This window comes from Anastrepha obliqua, chromosome 3 (assembly GCF_027943255.1).
Source record: "Anastrepha obliqua isolate idAnaObli1 chromosome 3, idAnaObli1_1.0, whole genome shotgun sequence".
NCBI lineage: Eukaryota > Metazoa > Arthropoda > Insecta > Diptera > Tephritidae > Anastrepha > Anastrepha obliqua.
In genome coordinates, this window is record NC_072894.1 from 133,932,431 (window position 1) to 133,946,767 (window position 14,337).

At 35.4% G+C, this 14,337-nt stretch overlaps 1 protein-coding gene across 1 annotated transcript in view; it reads right to left on the reverse strand.

Annotated features, from left to right (window-relative positions):
- Positions 1-1,532: 1,532 nt before the first annotated feature.
- LOC129242239 (putative uncharacterized protein DDB_G0274435) overlaps positions 1,533-14,337 on the reverse strand; it is a 40,724-nt gene continuing 27,919 nt past the window's right edge. The window contains exon 4 of the mRNA XM_054878795.1: positions 1,533-1,652. Coding sequence (XP_054734770.1) covers positions 1,533-1,652 — 120 coding nt within the window. The remainder of the gene's footprint in view (positions 1,653-14,337) is intronic.

Genomic DNA, 14,337 nt, shown 5'->3' on the forward strand with positions numbered 1-14,337 from the left:
CTATATGGATGTGGACGATATGCGGATTCAACAAGACGGTGCCACTTATCACACAGCTAACGAAACAACGGCTCTTTTGCGCGAAAAGTTTGATGGCCGAATAATCTCACGTCGCGGCGATGTCAATTGGCCGTCAAGATCATGTGATTTGACACCGTTGGACTTCTTTCTTTGGGGTTATTTGAAAGAAAAGGTGTATGCCGATAAGCCAGCAACAATTCAAGAGCTAAAGGATGAGATAGTTCGGCACATTAACGGCATAGAACCTCAATTATGCCTCAGAGTCATCGAAAATTGGGGCCATCGGATGGAGGTGCGCCGCCGAAGCCACGGCAGCTGTTTGACCAGTATTATAATTGAGTCATACAAATATTATCATAATGAGGAGAAATGACAATAATTTCTTAAACAAATTGTATTTTATTTAAAATCAACATCGGCTCTTGAAACTTAGCCACCCTTTAGTATTCTAAAAATAACGTAATTGAGTAGACTCAGGACTGTTGGACTACATAACAAAACATCGATTCCAAGCACAACTTTCTTAGTACCTGGCATAATTTAAGCAATCGGAAAAATCGGGTGAACAATTGTTTTTGGGTCGGGAGACCTTCTATGTGTGCATGCCTCACTGTTTGTATGAATTTTTTTTCTTTAGCCAGCTAATGCCGTCTTGCGCTTCAAAAATTACTTAAATAATAGTGGCCTTAAGTATCCAGGACGATTTTCCCGAAAACCCTGTATATCTGCACTATTCCACTGAACTCTGGAGCTCATTTCACGCTGTTGGCAGAGAGCGCTGCGCTTAGAGTAGCGACGGGCTGTTGTGGAATCGCACGAAAAAGTGGATGGATTTCCGTACTTACAACTTGCAACCACAAAGGTACGTCCACTGGCCCCATAAACTTTGAAAGCATGAAGAGGCCCACACATACACGTACACAACATGCAACCACACAAGACCAAACTGCCACTGCCACTTACACATAATAATCATCTTTACGCCCGTCAGAAGCTACATCAGCAATGGGAAAGACCTTTGAAAAATTCTCAGTACTATAAAAAGGATTTCTGAAGGAATTGAAGTGAAATACAAAATGGGAAATGGAAAATGTAAAGGAGAATTCGCCTCCTGCCTATAATTCCATGGAGAACTATTTGTTTTATTGTTACCGTTGCTTTACGAATTTATACATATAAACGCTCGTTTTGTTGTTGGAAAAGTTGAATTGCGTAAAGTTGAATGGCATGCGGCCGTATATACTCACACACGTATGCGCATCTTTGTAGTTGTGCTCATGTGTGTCTTTAGTGGTGAAATGTGTGGCATGTGGCATAGGGTTATGCGTGGAAATATCTAAAAGAAAAGGATATACAAAACGCTCGATTTTCTCGCATACGTAGAAAGAGCTTTTTTGTATGTGTGTGTGTGTGTGTGTTGACTGCGTGTTTTTGTGAAAAGATTCTACGTAAGTCGAGGTGAAGTTGAAGCTGAATTATTATCATAAAGGCGCAACAGCTTTCCAACTCTTCTACTCAATAATCCAAAACATATCTAAATTGCTGGCAGTACTTTGACGCTGTGAAGGTGTGCGTGCATCGTTGCCAGCTTCTAGGCTGCGATCATCGTTGCTGCGTAAAGGTTTTGCATTCTATGTGAGAAATTTAATTTAATTCACATTTCTGTAATACCCTAAACATTGTACGAGGTGAGCATGCAAGTGATAACGGAATATTACTCTTAAGCTTTTCGAATTTACTTAAGCCGAAATGAAATTCATTGAAGTGGCGCAAATGAAAATTTTGAATAAAAAGCAGATTATTGCTTACAAAAAGTTTCTAAAATATTGCTACCTTGGAATAAAACTGCTTTATAAATTGCATTCGGCTCTCATCTACATTCACTCTGAAATGTATTTTAATGCAAAGAACCAGCGGGGCAAGGGAAATTATGAATAAATCCTAGTTTAGCAAAAGTATTTTTTTAATATTCTTCAGGCGCTGATATGGAAAGCTGCAACCTGGGAATATTTCTGGGTAAAAGAAATGTGCGTGCTTACACTTTAGGAACAGTATACGCCATTGCAACATTATGGAGCCACCACGTATTGAGTATTTATAAAAATAAATAATAAATTATTTTTTTTTTTTGGAAAAAAAGTTTTGTAGCTCATTGAATTTTCGTAAAGTGTAAGTTTCAAGCCGCTCCAATTATCATCAGCCACTATCAATAATGATAGTTTGTTTAACCTGACGATGTTGCGCATTTTCCCCATATAAAAATATGTCGTGCATTTGTTAAATCAAAGTGAGTTTTGAGCTATTTCAAGCTTTTATTATACTATATTAAATAGACTACAAAACTACATATCTAGAACTTTTCAAAAATTCTAAGTAAAACGTTCGAAACTTTCATGAAAATTTGATGAATTTTTAGTTTGAGACATGGATTAATAACGACTTTATTATAAAATGAACTATATTTTATTTTTATATTTACGTACACTCAAACATATGGTAAATAAATAACTAGTCAAAGCTTGGTAAATCTGTGGTGGCTCGTTGCAAAGAGTTTCGCAGAGTTAAAAAGAGTGCGATACGCAAAAATATGTGTGGGGAATCGTCCTCCTACTCGAAATGAGGTAAAGCTAAAGCAATCAACATAATGCAAAAAGCAGGCAAGTAGCACATAATAGTGGACGAGAGCGACTGCTACTCTCCATAGGTACAGCTGATGGCAGAATGATGGAAAGAAGTGGCTGAGATGATTGTCAAGCCCACCGTTGCACTTATGGCTGAGGAAACATACAAACCGGTAATCTCGTGTGATGTTTGGATGATACACTCAAAGGTTTGCCATTGAGTACCGAGGGCGACTGCAGAGAGATTCGTAGTTGCAAAACAATTAAAGGGCACTAGGCAGTTTGTATTTTAGCAGGAGGCACATTGCGGAAATATAGAGCCTCTCACCTAAGGGAGGCATCTGGTGGTTAGCTTCTAGTAGGAATCTTAAATGGAAAACTGTCCGAAAACTGTCAGCATAACCTCAGTTTCTTTCTACGATAGCTGCATAGAGAAGCTTGAGGTAGAATTCCTATTCTGAGATTCAGACTTATTGGCTCGTTTAATTTAAATGAGTCTTCTTTGGTATCAAAAAGCGATGTTAGGTGCTTACGGAGCTATTTAAGAGTTTGCATAATAAACATTTTATCGTTCCCACGTCAGTCGGTCCTGCGTAACCGGAACGGCCCTGATTGTCACGGCCAAGGACTGTCACTTCAGCACCACTCCCCGTTTATGTAGGCGAGTGTTTATGCTGCTACAACAATAATAAGTCATTACTTTTTCTGCCTCATTTACCAATTTCTCTCCCTTTTTTCTCTTCTTTCATATGTGTTTTGGTGGCACAAAGAAGATACTCCTTCTGAGCCTTTTTGAGCTAATCAAGGCTTTGTAAGTTTTAATATTTCCGAAGAAGTGATTTGAATGAATCGAATGAATACCCAATTGTGGCCAATGAAGAGCAATCTCGAAATACTAGTTTTAGAGACTAGGCGCAGAATTTTTTATAGGTCAAATACTCAATGGATGCCGCACGTCCATTCCAGTTCATTGACCAGCCTAGTCAGCCACCTGTCACTTTTGCAACTCTAGAGATTTCTCCAGGCGCTTTCGATAGCTACTGGCAAACATACACACAAACGTACTCACCTTTTGGACAATCAATTTCATGGTACATTTATCTCGCATGAAGGCATTTAATTACCATACGCGCACGCACACACGCGCGTGCAGCTAAACGCAGTTGAGAGAAATGTCGAAGGCAGCTTCCGCTTTTGTTGTTGCCACTACTTTTGTTTTTGCCTTCGTTTTTGCCTTCACCTCTACTGCTGTTGATTTAGATGATGTATGCAATTGCTGGCAGTTGACAGCTAAAGTTGTGCTGGCTGTGCAATTTGTTCGAGGGTAAAGAGTCGGCAGCCAGGCAGCAGCCGCTGGCGACAATGCACGTCACCAAGCTGGAAATAAACTACAATGCCAAAAACAACAACACACTCAGGTGTTTTGTTGACTTGGCGTTCATGGACTGCTTCGTTTGCCGCTAGGCGTAGGAGCAGCGCAATGGCAGTGGCGGCAGTAGCAGCAACAATCAAACAAATCGTACAACTTAAAACTTTATCGATGCTTTTGTTGGCCAGCAGAACAATCTCATCACTACTCCATACTCACACACACATGCATGCATATGTGTATATACACGCCCACTCAAGAATAACTACAAGCATGACAAACGAGCAGCGGGGCAAGCAAGCGGCTAACTCGTCTAGTTGGCAGCAAATTTCGTTTGTAGTGCAGTGTTTTGTTGCTATTATAACTATGGTTGCTATTTTTGTTATTATTATTATTGTTGTTAAGTGTTGCTCTACGTAAATTTGTTGGCCGAATACCGTTGCAACTTAAATTGCCACTGCATCAGCGCGCTTATTCGAACTATTGTGGCTTTCTGCTATGGTTGTTGTTGTTGCAACTTGTATGTTGGAATTGTTTTCGTGTTGCTGACATGCATTTGCTGCCGGCGATGGCTGGAATTGGTGGGTGTGGCAGCTGACGCAGTGAGGCAATAACGTGGTTGTGTTGTTGTTGTTATTTTTATTATTGCTAAAACTGTTCGCTCTTTCACTTTTTGTTTTTGCTGCTTATTTCGTTGTTTGTTTTTTTTTTTGTTTTCGTGTTTTTTATGGCATGTTGCTACTTGTTAGTGGTTTAAATTTTGCTGACTGCCTCACATTTTATCTCTGTTGTTTTTTGCACTTTTTTCCTGTTTTTGCTTCTATGGCAATTTACTTGCTTTTACGGCACGTGTTGTTGCAACATGTTTTTGTTTTGCTAATTTAGTTGCTAGTTATTTATATATTTATTGTATATTTCGTTGTTGTTGTTGTGCACGCGCTTGTTGCCTTAATTTAAACTATTGACCTTTTAGTGATTTCACTGTTATTTGAGAGGCTTCAGGCTGCCAAATTGTTTCTCTGTTACTTGCATTAAATCGAAATCCATTTTTGTGTTAAATTTCATATAGTTTTTCACTCGTTCACTGTTAAATATTTGTTAATACATTTAGGGATTGCGATCGAAATATGTGGGGCATTTGCGTACTTTTTTAGTTTTGAAGCTTTTATTTTTAAAATTTTTATTTGGTATTCTAAATCTGTGTCAACTAAATCTGTGGCAAAAAACACACACACACAATTCTACTTCAGTAACCCCTTTCCCACGGCTAAGCGCAATAAATATTTGGTATTGGGCTCCAAGTGACGTAGCAGTAATATAAATCGATCTCGAGAATATCCTTCCAAGCGCGCAGTGATTCTGTTTCGAACTCCTTAATTGTCTTGAAAATATGCAGTATGATCTGCTTTAAAAAATCTAGTATTTTGTTATACAAAGAGCAGACTATTTTTCCAATGCTCTTACCGAACTGGCGCGATGGGACCAAACCTGCGCTTCAAAATTGTTCTACGAAGAAAAATAAATAAGGTTCCCGTATCTCAAAGTGGTATCACGATGAACCTGTAAGGTCTAAGTGAGTTTGTCGTACAGACCAACTACGACCATAACTTAACCTAACCTATTCATAGGTATCAAAGTTTTTTCAGAAGCAAACCACCTTTCAAAATAGTTTGATTGCCTTGGTAGTCTTTGTAACATTCATTTGAGTTCAAAGCAAATTTTTGACATGAAACATCAAATGATAAGAAAACCAGCTGCGTTTCTAGGGCGACATAAAACTTTAAGTCATTTCATTAGTAAGACAGTATCATGGAGCATACCACAAATTGGAAGAAAAGCTCAATACCTAATTGTATATATTATAAGTATATACTTTATTTCTATTACTAAGGGCGGACTTAGCACTTCGACGTGAAAGATCTATCGTGCCCTTTCATGGATTCAGAGTATTTCTCTGAGCGAAACTTCCTCTATAAATTTTAATGGTTGTCCTTTTTAAAGAGTTTTATTACCTTTTCTGGTAAAATATGTTTACCCAGGTGTTCCACTTATGCATCAGTGCGCTGTTAGAATTTCTGTGATGTTTATAAAAGTATTCTTATTTTATGGTTTATGTGTTTTCTTTTTTATGATTTCTCTGAATTACGCGTAATTGAAAAATAAAAACTTAAGAGGCTTTTGGAATGAACTATGGCTTGTTCTCTTCAGCACTGGCTTCCCTTTCATTTGAAGAAAACAACATTTTAGAAAACACATTTTTTAATTATTACAAAAAATACGATTACTTTTTCTAGTTAAACTACAAAAAAACGTTTAGTAAATACTTTTTTGAACTAAAGCAATGTTTCAATTAAAAAACTAAAAAAAAAAAATATAAAAAAAAAACTGTTTAAACTAAAAAAAAAATGTAAAAATTCTTTTTTGAATTAAAAAAACTTTTTTGAATTATGTTCTATTGAAAAATTAAGTTAAAAAACCTTTTTTGAATTAAAGAATATGTATGTATATATGGCGCTTAAACCCTTTCTTGAGTGTTTGGATGGGTTTCTCCTTCTCCGTGGCAAACGTATAGCCTCCAAACATAAAAGAGGTTAGGGGCGATTGAATTCGTCCTTTCTCGCAAAGGGTATGCAGGAAAGAGGAGTTCGTAAGAGGATGAAAACCCAAACGATATGAGCGTTATTTTAAAGTTATTAAGTTGTTTTTGTATTTTATTGTTGAAAGATTAACCCACAAAGATAAAGTAATGTGATAAAATGCAAAAAAATTCCATACGAGATTTATGAAAATATTTGGTGGCATAAAAACTACGCGCACTCAGGCTTTTCGACGCGATGGTTTTGTGAGCATTTGCAATATACGCAAAAGTTTTGCTAAAGGCCGTCATAGAATTTAATGATTATAGACATTTTTGTTTCAGAGGAATGCACTTGCTTTTAGCTCGATAGCGCATTTGTCAAACAATTCTTGCCAAATAAGAGTTAAATATTAAAACATTTGTTCGTAATTATACAGCTAATTAAAAATTTCATGAAACGTAGTTAAAATATGTGAAATAATGCTTTTTTTGTCCACACTTTTGATGAGTTTCCAACAGTTAGATAAATACTTATAATGCCTACTTCACTAAATGGTACACCAAGTCGTATGAGTAACGTCTAACTTGTAGCTGTGGGCTGGTTATTTTCGAGTTTGTATTCACATAGTGATATTTTATTATACTTATTTTATTTGTATTCAATAATTTTTCATAATATTATATATATTATTTTTCACCACATCGGATAAAGTGGCCAACTGTCATTTCAAAATTTTATATACAATGTTTGAATACATTTTTTCTTTTCAACACTCATCTCTCTTCATTTATTGCGACTTCCTTTCTTTATTTTACAAAATCAGTAGCATTTATTTTCTGTAAAAACCCATATTTAAAGCCGGCACATGGCAAAACAAAAAAAATATTAACTTAAGGTCAGTTAACGCCTGTGGGCAAGCGTATGTGTCCACAGCTGTTCGGCTGCCGCCAGCTGCATTTCGCACACACACAAACATAGACACGCGCGCCACTACCTGTTTAGAATGCCCACACATAAACGATAATTGTCAAATTTGAAAAAAAAAAAATATTTATTATTGCAAATTTCTTATACAAATTTTTTTTAAATTTTTCGTAGCTGAGTTTTGTTGTTTAATTTTTTTTTGCAAAATGCTCACGTTACTTCACGGCTAATTGCACAGCGCGACGTTACGTTCAACACGCTTGCTCACGCATACACACACGACATTGTACTGCATTTGCGCCTAAAAGTATGCAAGCGACCGACTCGGCTCACTAGCTGGCTTGTTCTTTGGCTTTTAACTTGATTGCTTATGGTAGGGTAGAGCGTAGAAACGCAAAAATCGCCAAATGAAGAAGAATAAGAACAAGCAACAGCGGCTGAAACGGACGCTGAAGCTGAGACTGAGGCAGAGACAGCAGACGCCGAAGCAGAAACTAAAGTGGACGCAAAGTAATAACGGCCGGTAGCAGCAACAGCATGAGCAGACAAATGTAAGCAAGCAACAAACAAATGTTGAATAAACTTTTCTTCACAAACAAGCACATATTCACTCACACACACGCGCACACGTTTATATACACAAACACGATTGGCATTACCTTTGGATTGGTTTATCGGTGTAAAGGATGCGCACACGATGCGACGGCGGCGGCGAACATTTCAAATAAAATGCGAACAGAGTGAAAAACCAACGACGGCATAAAACGTTTGGAGCAACAGCAACAGCAAAAACAACAATACGGTGCGTGAGGGAAAACAACGAATGAGAAGATTTGCAGGCAAAAAGTAAACTCAGCAACTACACCAACAGCGACAGAATGACAATGGTAGGAGCAGTGATGGTGGCACCGACAGCGATTCAGCTCATTGTTGCGCTTCGTGCATCGTTTTTTGCAAACATATAAAGCCTTTTGCAAATGGGCAATGCAAGCGGCAGCAGCAACTGCGCAGCATTCAGAGCAGCGGCTGTAAAAGCAGCCTTAATGGCAATTGAAATGTGGCAGCGCACTGTGGCACAGTGAGCAGAAAGCAGCAAACAACAGGCAGCGCCGTCAACTGCAGTTAAACAGCCGATTATTGCAGCTGTTGCTGCTGCCATTTGCCACTTCGAGCACTTTGAAAACTTCGTTGCCGGGTCGTCTTCGTTATGGTCGGTCGCTGTGTGCCCATCGCCATCATCATCGCCATTGCCGTCGTGTTTATGTGTTAAAAATCTTTATCATAAGCTTCTGTGTTCTCATTTCAACAGCAATAGGCCCAGCTGAGTCGGCAGCCTTATTGCTCTCATTACTTACAGCAGAGGTATAAATGCTCTATGCTCTGTAAGTTGTTTTGCTCAGTGTGCTGAAAAGTATGCTTGGTTTTTCAGAAATTTCTCATGAAGCGGCGAGCTTAATGCCACCAATAACAGTTGTTGCAGCATTCTCGATATTTTTTTTTTCAAATAAATTTTAAGTTCCATTGGTATAGTTAAATAAAAAAAAGGTATTCACAAATAAAAACAGTGCAAGCAAAATTGAATTAAGAATATAGAAAATTTGAATAAAAAAACATTAAAAAAAATGTATTATATTTATTATGAAATTTATGTAAAATAAAATAAAGTAATAAATTAAAAATAAATTAAAAAAACTCAAAAAATGTTAAATAAAAAAAAAATTATTAAAATTATATAAAGAATTTAATTTTGTAAAAATTTATAAAAAATAAAACTATTTTATTTTCTTTATTTGTGTATATTTTTTATTTTATTTCTAATATAAAAATACTTGACAATATTTTAAATACATTTTTTTTTTATTTTATTTAATTTTTGTTCCAAATTCTTTAATTTTTTTAATTATTATCTTATTTTATTTTTATTTACAATTCATAAAAAATTTATTTTTATTTTTATTTCAAAAATTTTTAGAGTTCAATAGAAAAACTTTTTAAATAATATATTAAAAGAAATAAAAAAAAATTCGAAAATTTTTAAAAACTACTAAGAACAAGCTTTGCAGTCATAAGATAGCTAACAAATTAATAATGCTTTTACGCACATTTCAGCAGGTTTTAGCCAATTAATTAAATTTAGTTTAGTAGTTTAATAAATATATTTTAATCCATATTGTATCTTCATTTGCTCCTTAGCTTTTCTGATGACCTGACGATATTTGTGTTTTGACGACGGAGATTACCTCATTACTGTCCCCGATACGCAGCCCTTTGTCACTATAACACTTCTTGTTAAACAAGTAGTAAAGTTTTAAGGTGAGTGGTTGCTGGTTTCATACAAAGATCAACTAAATTGCACAGAATGCACGGAAGTATAGAGTCTAAAATAGCAACTCTGCTTTAGAAGTAAAAGAGCTAAATGCGTCCGAATTGAGAACGATTAATTAGAAAAAAAGAAAAAAATTATTTTATTATATTAAATTTATATTTTCCAATGAAAAGTGCACCGACTATAATTTACTTTAACAAAATTTATTGTTTCAAAAATTAAGCTAAACTGTAATTTAACCCAATAAATATCTTATCTTAGCATTCATCTTTCAGAAAATAATCTAGTCTAGTGTGAAAAGTTCAACGGAATTTCGCTTTGAACGACTGTGACTTTAACAGCATTGTGATAGTTAACAGTACCTCAGCAATAACAGAGATTATTGGCAGAAGCAGTACAAATATTTTTATTTGCTTTGCAATTTGCTATACTTTATAATAATATTTATATAGTTACTAAATTCAGAAAGCACACAAAGCTTTTTGTCGCTATTTTAATGATGTCGCAGAAGTCAATATTCAGTGGCAAGAGCAATCAGCGGCACTGTTGCCTATACATTCTGCCCACAGTAGCTGAATTATCTCCCTTTTCTTGACTTAACTTCAATGCAGAACCTTCAGGTACCATCGACTTATGAGTGCTTAAAAAATATGCGGAACTGTGGCGAAACAGGGAAAAGCTAATAACAGAATGTTAGAAGTAGAAGCTTTTAGGTGCATAGGCGCCCGGAAGCTCCTACAAAATGTTGACAGTGTTGCCTAGTTTCCTAGCATAAGTTCTGTAAGGCATATGCGGGTTCCTAAAAGCTCGTTCAGAAGCTTGTAGTACCACTGTTATCTTGAAAGCTCGCTTGGAAGCTTTCTGGGGATGTTTTGAAACCTAAGATAAAGATCAAGTTGCCTAATAGCAAAAATTAGGATGCTTACAAAATTTTAGACTATTCTGCCGGGACTTTGTGTAGGGCAAAAAATAACATTTGACTATTTGCACAAACTTCATTTAAGTCATTTAAGTCATTTGATTTGATGATCCACACTTTTGTATTTATTTTTATTTTTAACGGATTTAAACTATTTAAAGGTCTCCGTTGTTTTATTTTGTGAGCTCAAGGCTGGCTTAACAACAACACAACAAATTATGTTTTTGCTATTATTTATTTCTCGAAATTGACCTCAAATATTGTGACTTCGATATGTTGACCTCAATAAGAAGTCATGCTCAGAAATTCTTGGCTATACCTGAAAATATGTTTGTCGAAGCTTAAAATGCATAGATGTGGTTTTTTGCTTCTATAAGGCGTTGGTTCTTACGAAAAGCTTTGCCATGGCAAAAAAATACTAAGTTTTTGTTGTTGTAGATGCATAAAACATTCTGAAAACATTTTTGCGATTATTGATGAAGTTACAGTATTTGGTTCGTATCGATGAAAAATTTCAAAGTAACATACTTAGTTATCTTAGAGTCATAAAATAATTTCTAAGCCTTTACTGAATTTAAGCTTAGGACTTTTTATCTGATAAACTCAGAACGCTAAAATTCGTGCAAAATATTCCCCAAATTGGGGTAACTTAACGAACAAAATGATTAGGAAAAATATGCCTCTCATAAATTAACATTAATGTAAATACATAGTAAAATATGTTATGCTGTTTTAAATACTGCTTGAAAATTATTGAAAAATGTGGTTGCGAGTTTCAGTAAAATGTGTCTTTAAATTAATTAAATATGCACTTCGACCTGAAAATCTATTGTGCGCTCTTTTCTTAACAATACTTTACCAACCAACTCGCCTATGAACCCACATTTGCATTTCTGTTACTTCAACAGATATCCAGCAGCTAAACCACTAACAGTTGTGTTGCCTACATTTAAGCGAGATTTCAATTGATTTCGCTGGAATTAACATCGCGCACCCCTATTACTCGTACTCAGATAAGCAGTTGCTAATTTAGCGAAACTTTTACCAACCCCTACTTCAACAGTCGCTACGCCATAACCGCTGCAAATAACATTTATGCTAATCATAACATAACAGCTTCTCCATAGCAGCAGCTAAAATCCAAAACTCAAACTCTTCTCGTTATCTGTTAAGCAAAAGATAAAGTTAACGAAACATTCAGCACTTTTTCGCATCCTCTCAATATGGCGTTAATGTTTACTCTCAAATAAGCGCTCTCTCTCTCTCGCTTTTTTCGCTCATTCCTTATTCTGCGCTGCCTTGCCAATCCTTTTCTGTTGAGCATCGTATACCTAACAGGGGTTGCAGCGACCGCACTGTCGGCTTATTACGCTGTTGGCTCCCATACGAGTGTGAATGATTTTGAATTGTGTTGGAATTTAGCAGCGGTAAAATGGGAGCATACGAGTAGAAACAAGCCAATCCGTTTTAGGTCGTTTACAGTAAAGCAATGCAAACATTTTTTGTTTTTGTTGCACACATCAGAGCTGTAGGGAATTTATCCACAAGAATGTTGGAGGTGCGCGCTTGTTACATGTAACGGCATCTGTTGTAATTTATGCAAACGCAAATGGCTGCAATTGTACAGCAGAGGGAACAGTTTAGGAGCTTTTCAAATGAAGTTTTTAGGGATAGCAAAAGCTTCAATGTGCTACGATATGAAAAAAAATGCTGCTCAAAAAGTTGGGCGAAAACATAATTGCTTCTAACCAGCATAACAATTCATGTTATATTAGAGCACAGCTCAAACATAAAATGTTTATGATTTCATTGAAATATCTATAGAATGAGAAAAAATTTCTAAAAAAGTATTACTAACTTTTCTTTTAAATATAATTCGCATTTTGGAAAGGTGCAAGTACTTATACGCTAAACTTCATCAAAAAGGTGAAACCAAATTTCCTTTGGTACCTCTGCCGAGCCTCATCTTTCTTGCAAGCAACAGCGTACACCTTTGAACTACTCATATGCGACAATAACTTAATACACTTATATGGAAAAATATACTTATGCCAACACACAAAGGAATATTGAGGCATAATTTTTGTTCAATACCCCCGGAATGTTTGCTATGCGAAAATGGCAAACACAAAAAATCATTGCCTGACACAGGGAAGTAAAAAGCCAATGAACATATAAAATGGGTATAAAAAATAATAAGAAGAAAAAAATGCATAATAAAAACTAGTTGAAATGAAAGCAGTGAATTGCGTTAAAGAAGTGGAAAGGTCGACATAAAACTTTCCGCTCTCTAAATATGAATGACAGAAGGGAATAAGGTGGAGATATTTGGTTGGATATATCTGAAAAAAAAAAAAAATTGATGAAGTCTCAGGTAAATTAGGCAACTATTATTAGACAACTATTTATAGTTATATCACATAACTTTTTTATTATTTTTGTTTCACCCTTTTTGGTTGTGCAGCCTTACAATTTATGTAGACCATTTATTGTTCTTGCCATAAAAAAAAGTATAACTGGGCATCAAATTAGGGCTAAGAACGTTAAAATTTTCAGACAAATTTCTCTATTATGGATAGACATTTGATCTAAAGCTGAAAGCAACAAATTTACTACGAGGGCGGCTTTTATTGTGAAGTCAGATCCATAGAGATTGTGGCTCAAATAGGTTGAATTTATTTTCAGGGCCTTGCACCGATAATGTTAAGCTTTTAGAAATAATGATTTAAAATAGTGGGGAAGTTAATCTATTTATTAGGACTCATGTGTTCTGTGTGGAGGAGGTTTCTTATAATCTTTGAGAAGAAGCTACACGGTATTTATGGGAAAAACATCAAAACGCTCGCCACAAATAGAAGGAGAAGCTGGGCCAAATATCAACAAAGGGTGTCAATTTTATATATATAATAAAATTTGGGATGGAGGAAAGAAGATCTTAGGTATTGAAATCAACACCAGAATTTTGGATGAGGTGCATTTTAGGCTTCGTGACTAATTCTGTTATTGATCGCTGTAGTTGATTGGGTTTGGGCGTGACTTCAGTTCGTTCGTTGGTTCCGGGTTTCTGTGAAAATTATTACACAGCAGTAGTCGAAATTGCGCACCTCCGAAAGATTTACTTATTTATTTATCAAAAATCTTCGAAAGAACTCTGTTCTGTGTATGAAAAAACTTCTCAAAAAAAAAAATTAAAAAAGTTATAAAAAAATACGAAAAAAATGAAAAAAAATAACACACAAAAAGCCTAACAAAACAAAACAAATTGTTTGCGAACCTTTGCGAAAAAAACTAAAATAAAAGCACAAAACAAAATTTATTGAGAACCTTCGGAAAATGTATTTATTCATTAAAACACAGCCAAAAGAAAACTGTAAAAAAAAGAAAAAACGAAAAAAACTAAAAGAAAGAAAAATAAAAGAAGTCAAAAAAAATTTCAGCTGCGCATTCCTAAATTTGTATAGTCTTTTCAGGATGGATAATATGATTTGGAGTAGATGCTCGGCATGTCAGCTAAGAAAAGATATATGCGCCTATTTATCCACATAGTTTATATATATATATACTCATGCATGGTCCTA